We start from the raw sequence: 22,639 nt of genomic DNA, 5'->3' as shown, positions 1-22,639 counted from the left end.
GAGGAAAGAAGGAAGTATGAAAAACGGAAAACATATGAAAGATCAGAAACAGACGTTTCATGTTTTCATTTTGTATGAATGAGTTTTACCTGCCATGTAAACTTTGTCATTTCAGAAAATTAAAAGGTTTCCAATTAACCTCACTTTCCAGTAATAACAGAATACCCTTACCAATGCACAAAAATGTCCAACAGGGAACACAGGCCTATAGACCACTCAGTGAGAACTTAATGTTGAGTAAGAAAGCTAAGGTTCATCTGAATCATTTCTCTTAAAAAAATTGCATGAACTTGACATCGTATATAGCTTCAAAATGTCTTTTCAAAAACAAGCCAACATATCTCATCTTATAGCACACTGATTTCATTCACAGCTTATTACTAAATGACCCACTTACTGCTAAATGAATTGCAACAGCCTCACCCGTGTTAGTCAGCTGAATCTGTAAATGTGAAAGTCCTGTGAGCAAAGTCAGCGCCACCAGACAACTGGGCAACAGAAGCACCCTATTTTTACAGATGCTATCATGGTTATGGCATGCACTGAGTACACAAGAATAGCCAACTCCAAAGTTGACTTGGATATTCCCTGAAAGCTTATTCGCTTTTTTAAAAAAGTATGTATTTTATTATTCCACACAAAGAAAATAATGCAGTTTTTATTTTTAAACATTTTTAAATAACTATATAATTTCAAAGTACTACCAAATTAACTATCTAAATAATTTATGTCAATAGTAGAAAAAGCAACATCTCCAAGTTAAGGAAACAGAGACATTTAACTTAAAGAAAGGTATATAATGAAGATTAAGAAATTATGGGGATTCAAACTAAAGGAAAGCAGAGATATTTGGTAGAAGCCTCGCCTCACTACTGAACAAGCTAAGACTAAAAGAGGTGATGTAATTTGCCCAAGGTCTCACAGCATGCTAGTAGGAGGCCTAGGGTATGAACCCAGGTCTCCTAAATTCTGGTACAGGATTTATAAGAGTGGCATTTCCCCTTCGTGTTTAGAAAAGAAATCTACCCTTACAAGTCAGACTAATTTTTCCTGTTTTAGTAGCCACAGTAATCCAGCTTCCTCTCAGTGCACCTACTGCCAGGAAAATGGCTGCACACGGATAGGTGTGCATTCCCATGAAAGAGAATGCCCTGGCTTTGCCTCACTCCTAAAGGCAAACCCTTTTCAGTGGAGCCTCGAGGCCTCAATATTGGCAAATAAGCCGATAAAAAGAACACTACACATTTTCAGAGGAAGATGCAGTCCTGGATCTCTCACATGACCTGGATGTCAGGATCCATAAAAGTCTTCCTCACTAGACCAGTCACACCTCCTTAACCAACAGCTCCCACCCACCCCCTACCCAACACAGAAGAGCAGAGTTGCCTTTAACATTATGTTCTCTTCCTCTCTCACATCAGAGTTACTCTCAATAATGCCTTTGAAATGTATCTGTACTAGCAAAGTGTAAATAACCAAAATGAGCTTCAAGAATTGGTTCCAGACCTACTTAAGAGCTTCTGCACAGCAAAAGAAACCATCAACAGAGTTAACAGACAATCTACTTTTAATGGAAAAAAAATTTGCAGACTATGCAACTGAAAAAGAATTAATATCCAGAATCTATAAGGATCTTAAACAAATCAAGGAAAAAGCAAATGACACTTCTGTTCATGTCCATTGCCCACTTTTTAATGAAATTGACACTTCTCAAAAGAAGACATACCAGTGGCCAACAAATATATGAAAAAATGCTCAATTACCACTGATCCTTAAAGAGATGCAAATCAGAACCACAATGAAATACTGTCTCACACCAGTCAGAATAATTATTATTAAAAAGTCAAGGCCAGGTGGCTCATGCCTGTAATCTCAGCACTTAGGAAGGCCAAGGCAGGTGGATCACCAGAGGTCAGGGGTTTGAGAACAGCCTGGCCAGCATGATGAAACCCCATCTCTACGAAAAATACAAAAATTAGCCGGGCATAGTGGTGGATGTCTGCAATCCCAGCTACTGAGGAGGCTGAGAGAGGAGAATCACTTGAAGAGAATGTAGTGAGCCAAGACTGTGCCACTGAACCACAGCCTGGACAACAGAGTGAGACTCCATCTCAAAAAAATTAAAATTTTAAATTTAAAAAAAAGTCAAAAAAAAAAAAAAACAGATGTTGGTGACGTTGCAGAGAAAAAGGAATGCTTATACACTGTTAGTGGAAATGCAAATTAGTTCAGCCCCTGTGGAATGCAGTTTGGAGATTTCTCAAAAGACTAAAAGCCAAACTACCATTCAATCCAACAGTCCCATTACCAGGTATATAACCAAAGGAAAATAAATCATTCTTCCAAAAAGACATCTGCACTCATATATTTACCACAGCACTAGTCACAATACCAAAGACATGGAAATCAACCTAGGTGTCTGTCAACATTGGACTGGATAAAGAATATGTGGTACAGACAGCCATACACAGAATACTACACAGCCATTAAAAAAAAAAAGAAAAAGAAAAAAAAGAATGTCCTTTGCAAAAACATGGATGCAGCTGGAGGCCATTATTCTAAGTGAATTGAGGTTGAAAGCTCTAACCTCAGCATTATGCTATATACCCATGTAACAAATCTGCACATGTACCCACTGAATCTTAAATATATTTTTAAATGGTTCCTTGCAAGGGTATTTCTATTCCAACAGATTGACAGGGTTTTTATTTTTGTTGTTTTGTTTTTATTTTTATTTTAGTTGCATGCTACCTTGTCTACGAAGGCTGACAAAGTTTTAAGCTAACTATGGAATTTGAAGAATACAGTCAGCAGATTGTATGACATATAACAGATACTCAGTAAATATTTGCTAAAGAAATGAGAGGATGAATGGAGGTAAGATCACAGTGGGAGGGAAGGTGGCAGCCTACTCTTGTTATACAGAATGCTCCATGTCCAAAGGAAAGAAAGAAGTGTCCTGTTAAAAGTTTTGAAAACTGGCTAGGTGCAGTGGCTTATGCCTGTAATCCCAGCACTTTGGGAAGCCGAGGCAGGCAGATCACCTGAGGCCAGGAGTTCAAGACCAGCGTGACCAACATGGAGAAACCCCATCTCTACTAAAAACACAAAAATTGGCTGGGCGTGGTGGCTCACGCCTATAATCCTAGCACTTTGGAGGCCAAGGCGGGCAGATCACCTGAGGTCGGGAGTTCAAGACCAGCCTGACCAACATGATGAAACCCCGTCTTTAAAAAAAAAAAGATTAACCAGGTGTGGTGGCACATGCCTGTAATCCTAGCTACTCCGGAGGCTGAGGCAGGAGAATCACTTGAACCCTGGAGGCGAAGGTTGTCGTGAGCTGCGATTGCACCATTGCACTCCAGACTGGGCAACAAGAATGAAACTCTGGCTCAAAGAAAAAAAGTTTTGAAAACTTACAGAACTATTTCTATTTAAAGGATGGTCACAAAATATTTCCTCTTTTCTCCAGAAGCAGAAGACCAAAGGATGTAACTTATAAAGCACTTTACAGTCTCCTAAGTCTTTTTCACACATGTGACCTTGTTTAATTCTCAAAACAAGAAACTACCCCAATTTTAAGGATAGGAATAATAAGATCTGCATTAAATGTAAGCCTTCTGACAACATCTTGTAGTTTCTCTTTCCCCTACTCCAGCAAGCTAAGTGGCTCCCCACAACACTGCTGAGGGAGCTTTACCTATCCATGGACAACCTCCTTCTACAGAAGCAGAAACTGACTTGTGGGATACACAGCGGATGTAGAAATGATAGTCAAATGTTCTTCTGTGCAGAACACAAAATCCCTATTGATTTAGAGGTTTAGCTACAAAAACGTTACCAAATGAAAACTCAATCCTTTCATATGTTTCTATTAAAATAAAAATAAGGACTACATTCTATTTGAGAGAGTGTAGGTATTAGTAAGAATGAAAGCAGCAAGTCGGAAAAGGTGAAGCTCAAGATTCTTCTCCTACCTCATGAGTCTCACATTATTCCAAGAGTAAAAGCTTAATATTGGGAGGAAGATTGGTGCAAAGTTGTGGATGGCAGCAACTGGCATTCAGTTCCTGTTCCCACTATTTTCTAGCCCTGTAACTTCGTTGGGCCTCAGTTTCTTCTTTTATAAAATGAGTATAATAATAGGACCTTCTTGGTGTGAAAGACTAAGAGGTACATACACAGAGCTGAGAACAGTGCCTGCTCCACAGAGAATGGAGGTATGTAAGAGGTTATGATAATTCTAAAACTCTTTTATTCACATCACTTGACACTACAGTCAGGCAAAAGCAAATTCCATATTGAACTTGTCAACACAGGCAAATATTTACAAGCCAAGATGTTTGTTTCCAAGGGTGATTTCCTTAAAAATGTTTAAACTATTTTGGCAGAAACAAATGTAATGAACACATTTTTAGCATCTGTTCCAAGTTTTTTTAAAAAGTGTGAAAATGCTTTACAAAGTATTTTTAACTGCAAAGATGGCACCAACATTTTTAAAAGTTTAACTGGTTACAAACTGCCTACATAAAGGGAAGAGTTAAATGGAAAACAAAAGTAATTAAAAAGTTGCTCTAAATTGATGACTACATTGAAAAAATTCTCATTTACTTATTTAAACAGGAAAAAAAATAACCACCATTTTTTGTAAAGCATGTGCATGTCCTTCATTTAACTTAAAGGGCAGAGAAAGGCAACATAATGCTGATAGGAACTCAAATTCTACAGAATTATTCTGAAACTATATTTTCACAAACTGGTCATGAAATCTAAAGGACTAGAAATAGTCAAGAGAAATCAATAAATGATTTTTCATTTTTAAAGAAAGAGATAAAATGGTTCAGCAAGAAATGAGTTAGTCTATTACAGAATGAATGACCTTTGCCTTCAAGATCTGTGGAGCAAGGCTAAATACATTCAGATTTTATCCTAGTCCTTGAATTCCAATCATAAATTCTATAGTCTAAACTTCATAAAATAATTGGTGAGAGAAAAAAATTATGAATAAATATATTTCAGGGAGGTTGAATGTAATTCCTCTCACATTCTGAGATGGTTCTTCATTTTTTTTCAAAGCTTTTTAAATACAAAAGCCAATGTAATAAAAATATTCAACTCTTCATTATTCAGAGACTGATAATATATTGTGTACAACAGCCACACTCACTTCTTAACCTTCTCTCTTCGGCTTCTTTACTTTAGGCCACTGCACTAATCATTAGCAACGCACCAAAGGATGGAAAGGAACAGAAATGTAGTTCAATTATCATTAGCTAAATAGAGCCACCACATGGTTTGCTGAGAAGTTAAACTTATTTTTGATCATCATCCCAGATGACTAATTCTCAGATGACTAAGTTTACAGCCATGGTCCCTGACATTTTTTATGAACAAATAATGAGATATAATGCACAAGGAAACAAGCTATGTTTTACTTATCTCAGAGTGCCTAGTTTGGGTTCAATACATAATAAATGTTTGATAAAGAAATAAAGGAAGAGAGGGAAAGAGAGAGGAGAATAATAACACTGAACAAACAAAAAGGTACACACTTATTTATATGAATTCACAGAAATTTAAAGCTGGAAGAGATGTATGTAGGAAAAGGAGGGTAAATTGCATGAGGTAAGAGTTCAGCTTGGCAGACAACTTTTGGGTCAGATCAAAGCTGTACCACTCACTGTTTAAGTAAATTGAGCAAGCTACTTAACTTTCCTGAGAATCGGATTCCTCATCTATAAAGATGGAGCTCATAACAGAACACTTCAGAGACCTGCTGTAAAACAGATTAATGTAAGGCCTGGTGCGGTGGCTCAAGCCTGTAATCCCAGCACTTTGGGAGGCTGAGGAGGGTGGATCACGAGGTCAAGAAATCGAGACTATCCTGGTCAACATGGTGAAACCCCGTCTCTACTAAAAATACAAAAAATTAGCTGGGCATAGTGGCGCGTGCCTGTAATCCCAGCTACTCAGGAGGCTGAGGCAGGAGAATTGCCTGAACCCAGGAGACGGAGGTTGCGGTGAGCCGAGATCGCGCCATTGCACTCCAGCCTGGGTAACAAAAGCGAAAAAAAAAAAAAGATTAATGTAGTTGCAGAGTGCCTGGAATATAGTAGAACTCAATAAATAGCATTACTATTGGCAGTAGAAGCATCACCTAGTCCAGTATCCTCCTTTTATAGAAAATGAAACCAAGACCTAGAGAAATAAAGACGACTGCCTAAGTCATGCAGCTCTCTGGTGACAAAGCCTGACTAGAAGGACTTGGATCTTCTGCCCTCCAGGTGCTTAATACACACTGCTTATCAGAAAACCTACATTAAGAAGAAAATGTGATGGCAAGAGTTAAGCTAAAGTGATGCTGATTCTCTAAATTTGGTGTGTTTCTAAAAACACATAAGCAGGTGCCTAAAACATACACATACTGTCTCATGACAGTATTAAATTAAATCTGATTAAATTAAATCTCAAGCAAGGTGTTTTCAATAAGCAATCTAGAGGATTCTCCTGCAGGGACCCTGGGGCTAGGATTTGAGAAGTACTGCTGTAGAATAAGAATAGTAAAAAGCTCCCTATCCGAAGTCCTGACCCTTGGAATCACCTACAGAGCACTCACCCTTATGTATCACATTAGAATAACTGTGGGTGACACCCAGGAATCTGTTTTGAAATCTCTTCAGATGACTCTTACATGTATATGGTCAGGTTAGAGAACCCACAGTCTATAGATGATGAAAATAACCATCTTTGCTAATATCAATTTAACAAGACTGGGAAGAGGTGGGATTTGTGAAACTAAAGAAAAATGAAAGCCTTGTGGAAAGAACTCAAGAACAAAGGTAGGAAACCTCGTCATAAGGTACAAGATGAGTCTTAGACAAACAGAAGATCGTGGAAAAAGGTAGAGACACTGAGCTCATTACTCCTTGTCTCCTAAAATGATTCACCTTCTGCCACCTCTGTTTATAACACATCCTTCACAGATGACACTATAAACATCAATTCCTGCTCTAACTTTTTAGCAATTTCCCTTAAATTTCATTAACAGTAAAACAAGTGGGATGCTGTGCCATAATTTAACTCAGGTAATCACACTCATCATGTTGCCTTAAGGATTTATTTAACCTCTTTGGGTTTCCGTTTTTTCATTCTGTATACAAGGCATAGTCTGTTTAGTCTATTTCATACCATTGTTGGGATGATCAAATGATACAATGTGTTTGAAACCATTTTTCCAATTCCAAAGCAGTATACAAATGTAAGCTACTCCTTTTTGACCTACTTATCCTAATAAAGATACAACATGTTTATAACATTTATATGCAGCAGGCAGGGCTGGATGAGCGGCCTCCACAGAGCCCTTCGAGCCAGGAAGACCACTCTAGGTCAGCATGTTGCTGCAACGACTCGAAGTGGAGGTAGGCTGAGAATGATGAATGTCACAGGACTGGGGAGATCAAGTCAAGATAAGCTCAAAAAAGTGTACACTATTCTACTTAGAAGTTAACTTAAAAGTTGAGTCCAACCCTTCATGCAACTCAAAAGCAAAAGCTGATCCCATAGAGAAGATATGAAAAAAACAAATAAAAGAAACGCTGGTTAATGGGTCATTCCCAAGATGAAATGCCAATAAAGGGGCTGAGAGCTCTCATTTGCAACTAATTCTCGAATGAAAAATGTAGAATCCAATGCAAGATAAAGAGCTCTGTGGAAGTTTCCCACCAAAGATAATTAAGCAAACAGAGTCAAACACCTCCAAGGTAACAGGAAGAATGTCCAAAGAGGAATAGCTAAACTGTTGATTCTGACTCCTTGTGTGCCACAGAATAAATAGTCTTCATTTAAACTACAGGGATATGAGATGTCAAACCCTTCAGATAAAATAATGACTACCCATTCAGCTTTGCCCTAGATGATGTCAGGCTTTATGTACATTGCATCACAATTAACAAATCTGATTGGCCAGTTTATAAGTTATTTCCACATATATTTTCCAATGAAGGAAAGGCTAATGTACCACTAAGGAAACAGATTATAAAAATTTCCATGAATGAAAAAATGTACAGCTGACTTGAAGCCAAATTACGCTAAAAAAAAACAGTTGGAAAACATATGTGAAATTAAACCAAGTGCTTATATTAACACATAGTAGTCAAGTAGTTTTCTTTTGCACTGGCTTTTATGCCGAGCTACATAGATAATGACACAGACTGAATGCTTTCTTTTTAAAATATAACCACTGTAAAATATAAACAGAACTGATGACATAATATTGGCAAGGTGTAGCAGTGTATATAAACAGGACACCTTCAGGAGAACTCAGCCACCAAGGTCAGTGATGATGGCATTCACTAACCCTCATAAAATCTCATTCTCTCATTATGCAAATGATCTCTGCTCATTGATACAATGACCTTGCCAAGAATGTTTAACATCACAAATATTTTTTATGCTCAGATTTTTTATTAAAAGATAAAGTTAGGAACAGCTTAAAGAAAAAGCCATCAACTCCTGAGTAGTAACAGGTAGAGGTTATTTGGGTAATACACTTCGTGAGCAAGTAAATACCTATCTAATTATATTTTAAAGACAAGTAAAAACCCCAGAGAAGTAACTTGTCTAAAGCTAAATATCAGTGTTACGAATAAAGATCTCAACTTCTTGATAGTCTGTGTGATATTCAAATTCCTATGGCATGCTACCCTAACAATTTCTGATTTTAGACTGGGGATGGAGAATAACTTAACAAAGGAAGAGAGAAGATGTGTCCTAACCCTCAAAACATATGCACAGAATTGACAGCAATTACGTGAATGTTTCTGCACATGAAAATCAAGAGAGAACCAGAATCTGGCTTTTCAAACTTATGAATCAGTGAGTCGGTATTGACTGATAATTTTACAGTATCCTATTATTTGTTACAAAGCTATTGTCTTCTCATGGCTATTTTCTAACTGAACTTTTACCTACAGTCAAACTAAGTTTCCACAGGCAAAGTCAAGAATCACGAACTAGAAAAATTCAAAAGATATGCACTCTCTTAATGCAGTGCTTTTTAAAGTCTTCCACCAATAATGAAAATGTACAGGATTTTGAGATTAATGTGTGATCAAAGAATGTGCACAGCACAAAAATAAAATCATAAGAATCAAACCTAAGGCTATAAACAAAATGCAACAAAAACTCTGCAGCTTTAACATAAAAAACATAAAAATAACTTTATAAAGGACAAATTAGATATGAGTCTGATGTGAGCACCTGGAATACTTACTTACTTGAACTCAGACTCCACATTTCACTTACCTCATTCCCATCTGTGTTCTTAGAAACAGAGGACACACTAGTACAGAGGGAATGGCATCTCCTTTTTTTAAACTGAAAATGCTGTGTTGCATGAGGGCAAAATCGCTCAGTGTTTTGCCTTTCTTGAATACTGCTATAACTTTCTGATGAGTCTTCAGCAAACCCACTTTTTTCTAGTGATCTTGCTATACCAAAGGGAATAGAGCTTAAGCTGGCTGCCTTTCGAAAAGAAAGAACATCAATTTTTTCCTGGAATGTTATTTCGCTTGTGTTGACATCATCTAAATATTTCTTCCTCTTTGTGCAATATGGAGTGCTGTCTTCTTCTGAAATCCTCTCATCCAGTTCACCAACTTTTACTTCTGTGTCACTGTCTTTAGCAGGAGAAGTTTTCACATGGTCAGACCAACTGCTTACAGCACCCGGCAGAAGTTTCTGTTTAACACTGTCAGCTCCAACTTCTGTCTTCTTTTGCTGAATACCATCTCCCAGTGCAGAGTTTGGGGTAACAGATTCCTGCTGCACCAGTCCCCTGGATGAAGGAGCCGGCTGTTCTTTGGAAGGCTGACTGTTGCTCCTTTTCTTGCCTTCATTTTCATTGTTTTCCTCAACTGACTCTTTGTCACTGCCAGCTTTCTTGATCGGTTTTCTTCTGAAATATTTTCTTCCAGGAGAGTATTTTTCAGGGTTCAAAGGAGTTTTGGCAGGATCTACATATTGTTCTTCTTTCTCAGCTCTTACACATCCACAGACATTCCCCATTTGATTTGTAGGCGATCACAGCTCCACAAATTCACTCATTTCAAAATCCAGGGCTTACTTAGATCCTCTTCATTAAGTCTGAAAATTCCACTCTGACGTCTGTTTCTCACAGACTTCATGACCATCCTCTTCAGTCTGAGGCCATTTTGCTTATGAGAAAGGCACACACAAGAAATGCCGTGGCATCCTGCCCAGCCGGTCCCTGTGTCTCATTAGACTCCGTGGCTTATTTCTGGCCACCAATCCTCTTAAACAAACATTACTGCTCACTGTCAAATTACAACACCGATGAGCTCTCAAAGCAAACCCTTAGCTTCACTGTATGAGAAGATTATGACTGTTTTTAACTTTCAGTTTACTGAAATGCAGATACACTACCAAAGTCTGCACTTAACCTTTGAAACTTGGTGGTTCAACAAATCAGAGTAAACAGAAAGCAAATACCAGTCAGGAGAGATTTGGGAAAGTGCCCTTCAAATTTAGTTTCAAAGTGCCTTTCAAATTGAATTTCAGACACTCTCTACTCTCCACCATATAATTTTTTTTCTTAAGAAATACCAACTAATTTTGGTACTTGCACACAAAGAAACAAACCAAAAGCTCAAAAATCTCCATAAATTATATTAAGACTCTTATTCAAAATAAGTCATTAAAAATAATAGGATGGTTCAATAGCTAGCAGAAGGAGACATAGTAAGTGTTAAATGCTTAGAATTCTGTAATAAAATTGTCTCTAAAATCAATCTTTTAAAATAGTTTATAATACTTTTCAAACAATATAAATTTCTAAGCCATCACCTTATCTAATTATTAGGACTTTAATAGGAGCACATAGACAAATTATATAAACATTGAGCAAAAGGAAATACAAGTGAATTCATTCATATATATAAAAAGGCAGTTAAACTTTATATATAACTTTTATAATTATACTCTAGTTAAATATTATACAGTTTTTATGAGGGCCCTGCTGGAAAAATAATGAATCAGTATGAAACCTGATTATCTAAGGTGTGCATATTTCTAACACTGAGTCATAGATATGGTTAAAAAGACATAGGAAGGCATAAAATGGACTTACATGTAAGCAGAAATCATTTCACTACTAAAAAAATTATAATTTCCTTCCACTGGGTAGTCTTTAGACTGATCAAAAGGTGGAACGCATTATATTTTACTAAGTAAGAATATTCAGTTAAATAGACAAGTTAGCAGTGATAATGCAGATGATCAATAAAAAATCCTCCATTGTGAAATTTTCCTTAATCATTTAAAAAGAAAACATTATCCAGTAGCAAAAACTGAATATCCTTGAAGATAGACTGGTAAAAATAAGGTCTCAGATTTTTTTTGTTTTTAACCTGATTTTCAGTGTATTCAAAGGCAATGAGTAGTACATTTTTCAAGAGAATATAAATGTATAATGGCTGGTATTTGTACTACATGATGGGGGCGAACCAGTGATCTGCAGTCCTCCAATCCTTCCCTCCATCTCTGCTGATGAAGTTTAGACGTTTGTCCCCTGCAAATCTCATGTGGAAACTGTGACTCCAAATGTGGAAGACGGGCCTAGTGGGGGTGTCTGGGTCATGGGGGCAGCTCCCTCATGAATGGCTTTGTGCCATCCCCACAGTAATGAGTTCTCACCCACTTAAGAGTTAGTCATTTGAGGCAAGGCATGTGGCTTATACCTGTAATCCCAGCACTTTGGGAGGCTGAGGCAGGCGGATGGCCTGAGGTCAGGAGTTCAAGTCCAGCTGGCCAACATGGTGAAACCCCACCTCTACTAAAAATACAAAAATGAGCTGGGCTTGGTGGTGCATGACTGTAATCCAAGCTACTTGGGAGGCTGAGGCAGAAGAATCACTTGAACCCAGGAGGCAGAGGTTGCAGTGAGCCAAGATTGTGTCACTGCACTCCAGTCTGGGCAACAGAGCAAGACTCTGTCTCAAAAAAATAAAATAGTCGTTAAAAAAGCCTGGTACCCCCTCCCCCCCTTCTTCTCTTCCTCCTCCTTCTTCTTCATCTTCCTCTCTCTCTCTCTCTCTCTCTCTCTCACCATGTGACAATCCTGCTCCCCCTTTGCCTTCCACCAGGACTAAAAAATTTCCTGAGACCTTACCGGAAGCAGATGCCAGGACCATGTCTCTTGTACAGCCTGCAGAACCACGATAATCCCAATAAACCTCTTCTCTGTTCTTTATAAACTATTCAGACTCAGTTATGCCTTTACAGCAACATAAAATGAACTCATACACCTGCCAAACTAAGCAGCTGTCCATTTCTAGGCCATATACCCTGCAACCTCTCCCAGAAATAGCCCAACTTAGTCTCTGCCTGGTAACCGGCATTAGTCTTTCAAAGCGTATCTCTAATATCTGTGAAATTTTCCCATATTCTCTAAAGCCATCCCAATCCCACTACGATGCTCCTTTCCCAAACATTTCTATTTTTATTAATATCACCAATAATATTCATCACCCTATGTTATAGTTAATTTCATGTACACTCTCCCAATAAACAGAGCAATTTACTTCATTACCTTAGTATCTCTGGATCTGGCATATGGTGGCTAATGATATAGGAATGCTTTCCTTCAGAAAGCCTGACTGAAAAATAGATTCCATTTATGATGCTATAACAAACATTGTTAAAATAAAACAAATTGGTCTTTTGAAGTAGCTTCCATTATTTATGTAGGGTATAGAGAAAAAGGCTCAGTCACTCTGAGGATGATTACCACTGTTTAAATCTTTATATCTTGGCATAACCAAAACAACTCTAATCTCAAGTTACTGTAGTACTCAAAAAAGTTATTTAAATAAGAGAAAACATTTCCATTTAACCAAAACATAGACGTGTTCCATTCCAAATAGATCTTGGTCTAATTTATAAATACTGATGATAATTTGTTATATCATCTTATAATTAAAGCCCTAAAATACAATAGATTCTAGAACATTATGCCACAGGATATTAAAAGCAAAACTTCTTTTTTTTGGAGACAGTTTCTCTCTTGTTGCCCAGGCTGAAGTGCAATGGTGTGATCTCAGCTCACCGCAACCTCCAACTCCCAGGTTCAAGTGATTCTCCTGCCTCAGCCTCAGGAGTAGCTGGGATTACGGGCATGTGCCACCACACCCAGTTAATTTTGTATTTTTAATAGAGACAGGGTTTCCCCATGTTGGTCAGGTTGTTCTTGAACTCCCGATATCAGGTGATCCGCCCACCTCAGCCTCCCAAAGTGCTGGGATTACAGGCCACGCCTGGCCAGCAAAACTTCTTTTGGTACTTCTGTGACTAGTCTTCCTCTCTCCTCCAAAAGCAGCTGAACCCCAAAGGGCTCTCTTAGTATATAATTCCTTTTTGAATGCCTTTTGCTTTAAACTTTCTCAAACTCAGCCTCTAAATACACTGCTTCTATCTCCCAACCCTTCTGCAAATTTTGGCTTGTTATTTCCTAGTCTCTGCTCCCAGGAGCTTGGGTCTCCAAGGTCCTCTTTCTAGACAAAACTATTGACCTGTACTCCATCTTAATTTTCTTGTGGTCTCTAGTGGCATTTCATACTGCTCACCATTCTTTATACTTGAAATTCTCTTCCCTTGGTTTCATCAGTATATTTTCCTGTGACTTCATCCAACTCTTCAAACGTTCCTTTTCTGTTTTCTCAGCAGAATCTTCTCCCGCATCCATGACCATGTGCCTTCCCCAAATTTCTATCCTTAGCTCTCATCTATTCTTCATTTGTGCTCTTCTCTTGGATCCCCTGAAGATCTTCTCTGATAAAATCAGTGATCACTTGTATAGTGATAACTCCCCCAGGTTTGTATCTGTACCTCTGACTTCTCAGCTCCACTCATGTCTCCAACTGCTCAGCAGACAGATGCACAGGATATCCCACCAGCCCATCAAGCCCATCCAGAAGGTCACTGGTTTTCCCTTTACCATCACCCCCATGTCTCTCAGTAGTCTACTGTTTCTTAATCTCTCAGGCTAAAAACTTTTGTTACCTTTAACAAATCTCCTTCTTTCACCCTCTGTGCCCTATGTCCAAGTCCCTTTCTCTCTTCCTACAAAGTGTGATCTCTTCTATTCAATTTTGCATCCCCAGCTGAGTCCTGACCTTTATCACTGAGTCCTGACCTTTATCACTTCACTTTGAGATCACCACCTCAGCTTCATAGCTTATCTCTCTCACTGCGGACTCTGCTCATTTCTAACTATTTTACATAGAATTAATAGATGTTGTTTCTTAAAACACATTTTTTTTTAATTTACCAAAATTTAATTGAGCAAAAATCAGTTGGGGAATCGAGCCACCCACAAACCAGAATGGATTCACAGAGACTCCAGCACAGGTCCTGTGGTTGAAAAAGATTTATGGGCAGAAAAAGGAAAGTGATGAACAGAAACACATTTTTTTAAGCTCAGAGTAGTCAGATGACTTATCCACTGGTATCACAACAAACAATAAATAAAAGAGCCAAGAACAAAACTTAATTCTGCCTCCCTCCAAAGCCTGCATGCTTTCCATTGCCCCACTGATCCTTGGTCTAACATTCAAAATTCAGACACAGCCTACCTCACCAGCTGGTGGTGGAGTGATTGATTCTCTCCATAGGCCTCAGACTTTCTCATCTGGGGTTCTTGCAGTTTCAACCCTACTAAAAGCTCTAGGATCTGATCCACTTAGGGCTAATTAAAGGATTCCCGACAAAACCACTGAAGCACTCCATATGAAATCAGCTTTTTGACCAGTTCTACTTAGACTTTACCCAACTCTGGTAACAAGGTCTGGTTCTGTGCTTCAAGACAAATTATTGCCTTCATTTAGGTTCAGTATCTTGGATCCCCTAATGATAGAGTCCTTCAGTAATGGGGACCCTCAGTCCTTTGAGGTCCTGGCTTCCAGTTCTGGTTACTGGCTTCTCTTGACATTAACAGCCCACTTAAGTGGATACTCACCTGTATTAAATGCCGCCCTGTAGTCTGGCTGGCTAACATCTTTTCCTTTTATTACCTGGGTATCTGTGAATGTCCTTCTGCTGAAACTATTCAGCTGCCTGTTCAGGTCCTAGGCCTACCTAGACTCTGCTTCCTATAGCTCTCCATACATGTCCAATCTATCCTGTTCCCAATGAGCCCCCAGGTACATTATTCTCCACTATTTCTCTATGAAAACTGTATTTCAGCCAATTATTTTTTTTTTTAATTCTTAATCTTTACCAGACTTGTTTCAAAACCCCAGGTCGTTTCTGAAGCTGGCAAGCTATCTTTTCCTCCTTCAAGATTCACTGTACAGTAATCAATCAGTAAGATGTACTGAGTGCCAACTGAGTGCTGCTCTGTGCTATACACAGAACATTTCTGTTTTTTGTTTTTTTCTTTTCTAATTTAAACTTTTATTTTAGATTCAGGGAGCACAAATGTAGGTTCATTACCTGGGTATATTACGTGATGTTGAGGTTTGGGGTACACATAATCCCATCACCCAGATAGTGAGCACATTACCCAAAAGGTAGTTTTTCAGCCCACACCCTTTTCCCCCTCTCTGCAGCCTCTAGTAACAGAACATTTCTTGAGCAGACCAGCAGTCAATAAACTAAAGAAAGTTCTAAAGTTAGGAGTCACATTAAATCAAATGAAGACTTTTTTAATGTATCATCTCCCGATAACTAAATCAAAATCGGTCCTCAACTGCCTCAGATTTATTAGATAAATTCATAGTCAATAAATTTGCACTTTCCTCAAATCTAAAGAGAGAAAGCACCGCTCCACATAAAACATGAATACTTTTCTTCTACTTCACATCACTTTAGGATAATTATACTGCCATCTAGTGTCTACCAAAGGAGGAAATCATTGACATAGCTAAGAAACTGTATCAATAAAAAACATTCTAAATAAGGGTTAATCATGAAACTTTTTTTAAAATTTTTATTATATTTCTTACCACACCCAGCTAATTTTTGCACTTTTAGTAGAGATGGGGTTTCACCATGTTGACCAGACTGGTCTCAAACTCCTGACCTTGTGATCTACCTGCCTCGGCCTCCCAAAGTGCTAGGATTACAGACAGACCTAAGCCACCACGACCAGCCAATGATGAAACATTTAAGTATCTAAAACAGGTAATACTTTCCAATGAGCAAAAAAAGTGTCTCCAGTCAATAAAAAGAAATATGTCTTCCAACTCTGAGATTCCAAACATTGTCTTTAAAACTACAACTAAGCTTATCAAGAACAGGAAACTAGGTGTCAGATTCACAAGCAGCATGGTGCTTAAAAGAACAATTCAAATATATTATTTAAGGAAAGAAACCTGAAATTTATTTTTCTTTCGTAGAACATGAATGTATAATTCATTCTTCATATGAACCACCTGAAAACTAGCAATTAGATGCTGAAATTAAGAAAATCTGGGCTCACCTGAAAGTGCAAAATAATTGTCCAGATTAATCCCAAAGTCAATTTGGGATTTCCATCCGTTATGTCATCATTTCTAATATTCACTAATTTCACCTGTTTTGTAAGTGAAGAAGAGATAAAATCAACTGTTTATCAAACCTGAACAAGTTATCTTTACCTACATAAAAGCAATTCTAAATTATACAAAGAAAAAAATTGAATAATTTAAATGCCAGTAGTCACCCAAATACTACTTTACCCTTATTCTCAATCAATTTATATTTACAAATTATTGAATAACAACAAAGAATAAGCAGGTATTATTGCATTCTTCTCTTCTACAGCAGGGTTCCCAACCCAACCCCGCAACCTATACAATAGGGACTGGGCTGCTCAGTAGAAGATGAGCAGCGGGCAAGGGAGTATTACCACCTAAGCTCTGCCTCCTGTCGGATCAGCCACAGCACGAGCTTCCTATAGGAGTGCAAACCCTATTTGTGAAATGCACAGTTGAGGAATCTAGGCTGCACACTCCTTATAAAAATCTAATGCCTGATGATCTGAGGTGAAACAGTTTCATGCTGACCCACTTGCCCCACCACTCAGCTCATGGAAAAATGGTCTTTCACGAAACCAGTCCCTGTTGCCCAAAAGTTTGGGGACTGCTGTTCTAGAGCCAGTACTAAAAGCACTCACTTATCAATACAAAAATACTTCTCAAGTGAGAGGTCTTAAATACATGACATCTTAAAATTAGAAATAATTTTGTCTTTTAAAAATAAACTTTATTTTACTCTTACCATTAACTTTAAAACTATTCTAACAATTCTAACAACTTTCTCAAACTTCTGTTACAGGATTTTAAAATAACAAGCATTATTTTGCATTCAATATGCCATAAATAAATACATAAGTCACTGGGCATTCGGAAGGCTGTTCAAATATTTTAAAACAATATAATACTCATATTTAAAGTTTATCAACTGTCAAACTGTACATTCAGGTAAATAAATGCAATGATCTTTAACATTCACTTCCTGGACAAAATAATTTAATATCATGAATTAAATACTGAGAATTATATACTGTGATACGTAACATTTTACTTCTTTTTTTTTTTTTTTTGAGACGGAGTTTCGCTCTTGTTGCCCAGGCTGGAGTGCAATGGCGCGATCTCGGCTCACTGCAACCTCCGCCTCCTGGGTTCAGGCAATTCTCCTGCCTCAGCCTCCTGAGTAGCTGGGATTACAGGCACGCGCCACCACGCCCAGCTAATTTTTTTGTATTAGTAGAGACGGGGTTTCACCATGTTGACCAGGATGGTCTCGATCTCTTGACCTCGTGATCCACCCGCCTCGGCCTCCCAAAGTGCTGGGATTACAGGCTTGAGCCACCGCGCCCGGCCACATTTTACTTCTTGAACAAAATACTGCCAGAAAACATTTCAGAAGTATCCTTCTGGAAACTTTCACTAGAAAGATGAATAATGAGCAAACACCAATACATTTAAAATATTTAAGCACTGAGGATTTACTAGTGTTTAATAGCAAAAAGCATTTTAATGTTCATAATATTGAAGAAGAATAGTAAAGAAATAATAAAAGCTAGTGTTCACCTCTCCCCCCTTTTTCTCTTGCTTTTTTTTTTTTGAAACAGGGTCTCATTCTGTTACCCAGGCTGGAGTGCAATAGTGCAATCATGGCTCACCACGTCTTCAACTTCCTGGGCTCAAGTGATCCTCCCACCTCAGCCTCTCAAAGTGCTGTGATTACAGGTGTGAGCCACCACATCCAGCCTCTTCCTTTTTTTTCAAACTATTAAAAAACAAAATTGTTGTCCCCTCCCCGCCACTGTCTTCAGTAATTTTCAACTCTCCTACATTGTTTTTCTTTTTTCTAGTAACTGAAAAACTACTACTATTTTGGCTTATGACACTATAATACATAGCACCACCAAATCAAGATCATGTCCAATATATTATTAATTCTTTTCCAAGATTTCTCCTGATACCTCAACTAAGTTGGGGGCTATTGTCAGAAATATGTTGTTGTATCTTTAACTACTCATACATTATCCAGTATTATCTACTTATAAAAAAACAAATGTTGCCTTATCACTAAGTATGAAAAAAGCTTACACTAAATTAAAAGTATTATATAAAGTATTTTTATGAAAATTAAGTATATTTATATAATAAGTGTAAAATATAATCTTCCCCACAACTAAGAACTGTTCATAGGCATTCTTAACATTCTGTTGCTACTAAAATGTCATTAACTTCCTAGGCAAATGCAATCCAGATCAAACAGAAAGAAAATCGGAAGTTCTTATACCGATGGAAATGTAGTCACTTATAATTCCTCTGGGCTTATCCATACTATCAATTTCCTTTTCTTGGGAGCAAATGTTTAAAGATGTTTCTAAATATTTGCTTCACTAAAGCACAAGCTTACTGGTTATAATTCACAGGCAAATTTAACCTTGTCACTCCCTGACATGTTTCTACGTAGATGTTTTAGTAACATATGTTTATATGATTATAATCTTTTAAAAATATCATACCTGGCGTCTTTTCAAATAGTCAAGTGCAATTTGTACATTCTGTAGTCTGTGAAAACGCATCCGACCTTTTTCTCTGGGCTAAGAATAGAAAAATGCAGGTATAAAAAACAGTTTCTGTTATCACAGACCATGCTAATTTTAATATACTTTCTGTTCATCTTAATATATCAAAACAGTATTTACTGTTCGGGTAACATTATAGGATTTTTCTAAGAAGTTTTCAATTTCCTTATATTGTCTGAGATTGAATGTAAAATTATTAGGGATTTTTTTCCAAATATATTTTATTTAAACATGTACTTTACAAATTTTTTTTTTTTTTTTTTTTTTTTTTGAGACGGAGTTTCGCTCTTGCTACCCAGGCTGGAGTGCAATGGTGCGACCTCGGCTCACTGCAACCTCCGCCTCCTGGGTTCAGGCAATTCTCCTGCCTCAGCCTCCTGGGTAGCTGGGATTACAGGCATGCGCCACCATGCCCAGCTAATTTTTTGTATTTTTAGTAGAGACGGGGTTCCACCATGTTGACCAGGATGGTCTCGATCTCTTGACCTCGTGATCCACCCGCCTCGGCCTCCCAAAGTGCTGGGATTACAGGCGTGAGCCACCGCGCCCGGCCTACAGATTTTTTATTTAAATAAAAGGAAAAGAGAAAGTGTCACAGAACATACAGACTTTTCATATTTGGTAATAAAACCATTCTAGCCTACAATTACTTAGCTATGGAGGCACAAAAATAAGTAAATATTCATCATTTTACCTTCTTATTGAACACTATTAGCAAGAGGGTTTTTATAATTGTATATACACACACATATATATATATATATGGCATATTAATGAAAATGAGATAAAGTAGCATGCAGTTAGTATAAAAATCACCAAGAAGGAGAAAGAGAAGGTTTATTTAGCCATGATAAGGAGAGAAAACCAATTAAAAATATATATTTCCTCTTTATTTTATTTTTAGCTTTTTCACAAAATTGGACACTACGATCCTCAGAAAGGACTCTATACTCGTTTTAGACTACTTGGGGATGGACACAATTATTTTCTCAGTCTCAGGAAAGTGACAAAGGAGAACTATTTTCCTTGATGCCGTTTCCCTTAAGAAACGTTACAAGTTAGCATGAAGGAAAACATAAGGGAACAGAGCTGAGAAATGCTTAACAAAAATACAAAGAATGGAGCTGAAATTTATCACATAAAATCTTCCAAAGGGAAAAAAGAAAAAGGACAATGGACAGCTTGGCTTCTTCGCATAGGTTGCTGAAACCAAAGGTGCCATAATAAAACAGACAGCACACCACAGAAGGAAAAATAAGTTCTGCATAACCATTTACCCACTGGATCCAACAAAAGCACAATCCAATAAAATCGAGGAGCACTAGGTATGTAGAAGACAAAAGAAGCACGTCTGTCTTGCAAAGGTAGCTTCAGTCAACTAAGTGCCATGGAGATTAAACAGCTCTGCGAGTCCTATTGGGATACTGGATTTTTAAATCTCCCTTTTAAATACCTTGAGACATATTAGAGAGGTAAAAAATGTCCATCAAATACCTATTGCTAATAGGTGTGGTTTAAAGCAGAAACTTAAATACTAAGTAAAATTTCCCTAAGTTCTTTCATAAAAAGCAATAAATTTTGCCATGCTTGAAATATCACTTTCAGAAACTGAATGAATTTGCACAAAAATTAGCAGACTGGGTGTAAAATTTCCATGTTTATATACAATGTATATAAAATTGTTTAACTAAAATGCCATCATGTACTTTAAGTCTGCTTAATTACCATGCGATGCACAATAATGTATAAACAATTCAATCATTTTAGCTCTCTGAAGAGAATTTAAAAGAGAAAATATTTCCTTTGCCCAATTTTTTGGTACATACACATCCACCTTACTGTGGGTTTTGGTCCTTTCTATACTTTTCTAAAAAGGAGCCTGAACCCAGGAGTTACTTCTCTATCAGGTTAGCGCTCACCGCATGGGAACGGCTAGGTTAGTCAAGTTATGGGGGCGACACCTACCCCCTTATCCTCATCCTCCACATCCTCATGCTGTTCATATTCGCATGCTTCTGTTGCACTCACCAATCGTAAGGTCTTCAAAAAATCTCGCTCCCTTGGCTAATGAATACAACAGACAGAAGATAGGACAGCAAAGACACAAGACAGACCAGAAATGAAAAGAAGAGCATGAACAGAACATAATGAAGGAGAACAGGTAACCAAGAAGGGGAAGTAATGTTCACAAAAAAAGAAATGACACCTGCGGAATGGGTTAGACCATTTTTCAGAAAGCAATGTTTATTTTCTTGCTATTTGTAAGTCTTTTAATATGTGGTTATATTACGCATCCAACTTCTGCTAAGCAAAAAAAAAAACCCAAAGGTAAAAAAGAAGCAAGAACAAAAGCAGTATTTTAATTATAGAACTGATTATATAAGTGAAGTAATCAAACTGCTTCAGTCTTTCAAATTCACATCAGTTGAGGTTTGGAAATGCTTAGGAATCTAACCAGAACTTCTTTTTCAGGCAGAATTCACAACTCAAAAGATGAATGTTGCAAAAATCTAAACAGTCTGCATTGAAAACACACTGGTCATATGCAGAAAAGATTACACGTTCTTCAAAACAAGTAAGAAAGCTAAAACTTACCAAGGTATCTCCTGAAAGAACCTCTAAAAGAGAAATCAAATTGTGTCCATCCCTTAAGTCTTCATAGAGATCATTCACATGTTTTCGAACCTGCAAAGAGAAAAGCAAAATTTTGGGTCCTAGAACTCAGAATCTTCCTTAACATCCTTAAATATAAAAAGGAGACAAGTAAATAACATTCCTCACATGGTATTCATTCATGTACCTATTTTTTAATTTTTAAAACTCTCCTGTTACTGAAAAACTGAATTTAATTTAAAAACTAAAAAAAGCAAATTTCAGATTAATAATTCATAAAGACAATTCAAATCATTACATTTTTAAGACACCAGAACAAACATAAGCCTGGACTACTACATTGGGTTACAATTCTTCAAATACAGTCAATGCCTTGACTTCACTCACGATTCCCAATATGGCAACCAGAGCCACCTTAACAAGAGGGTAGAGTTTTCACCCCTGCAGTTGATCTTACAGCCCAAAACAGGATCAAGGATGCAGAGGAACATTTTTTAAAATTCATAGTCGTGAGCTGGGTGATGGGTACATGAGACTCTATATATTATTTTGGCAACATCCTATGAGCCTATAATTATTACAAAATTTTTTTTGAAATCCATACATGTCAGGTTAAAAGGCCTCTGTCCAAACCCTCCTCTGCACAACAGTAGTCTTCCTATAATACAAGATTTTTTGGGGGACAGAGTCTCCCTCTGTAGCCAGGCTGGAGTACAGTGGTGCGATCTTAGCTCACTGCAACCTCCACCTACCAGGTTCAAGCGATTCTCCTGCCTCAGCCTCCCAAGTAGCTGGGACTACAAGCATGTGCCACCACACCCAGCTAATTTTTGTATTTTAAGTAGGGACGGGGTTTCACCATGTTGGCCAGAATAGTCTTGATCTCTTGACCTCGCGATCCGAACACCACAGCCTCCCAAAGTGCTA

General features: G+C 37.7%; 1 protein-coding gene across 24 annotated transcripts in view; it reads right to left on the bottom strand.

Moving 5' to 3' along the window:
* The window catches only part of DST (dystonin), a 497,116-nt gene that overhangs the window by 220,539 nt on the left and 253,938 nt on the right, over positions 1 to 22,639 (bottom strand). For 18 of the 24 annotated variants that reach the window (XM_064360963.1, XM_064360949.1, XM_064360952.1 and 15 more), the window contains 3 exons: positions 21,695 to 21,784; positions 19,037 to 19,114; positions 16,496 to 16,588 (listed from right to left, as the gene is read on the bottom strand). In XM_064360963.1, the coding sequence (XP_064217033.1) occupies positions 16,496 to 16,588; positions 19,037 to 19,114; positions 21,695 to 21,784 (261 nt within the window). Of the gene's footprint in view, positions 1 to 9,303; positions 10,412 to 16,495; positions 16,589 to 19,036; positions 19,115 to 21,064; positions 21,164 to 21,694; positions 21,785 to 22,639 lie in introns of those variants that run through there. The other 6 variants (XM_064360947.1, XM_064360946.1, XM_064360948.1 and 3 more) reach the window with 2 other exon arrangements.

Source organism: Aotus nancymaae, unplaced genomic scaffold (assembly GCF_030222135.1).
Source record: "Aotus nancymaae isolate 86718 unplaced genomic scaffold, 86718_ANA_hifiasm-v0.15.2.pri h1tg000040l, whole genome shotgun sequence".
Taxonomy (NCBI): Eukaryota; Metazoa; Chordata; class Mammalia; order Primates; family Aotidae; genus Aotus; species Aotus nancymaae.
This window is presented reverse-complemented; position numbering and strand designations above follow the sequence as displayed.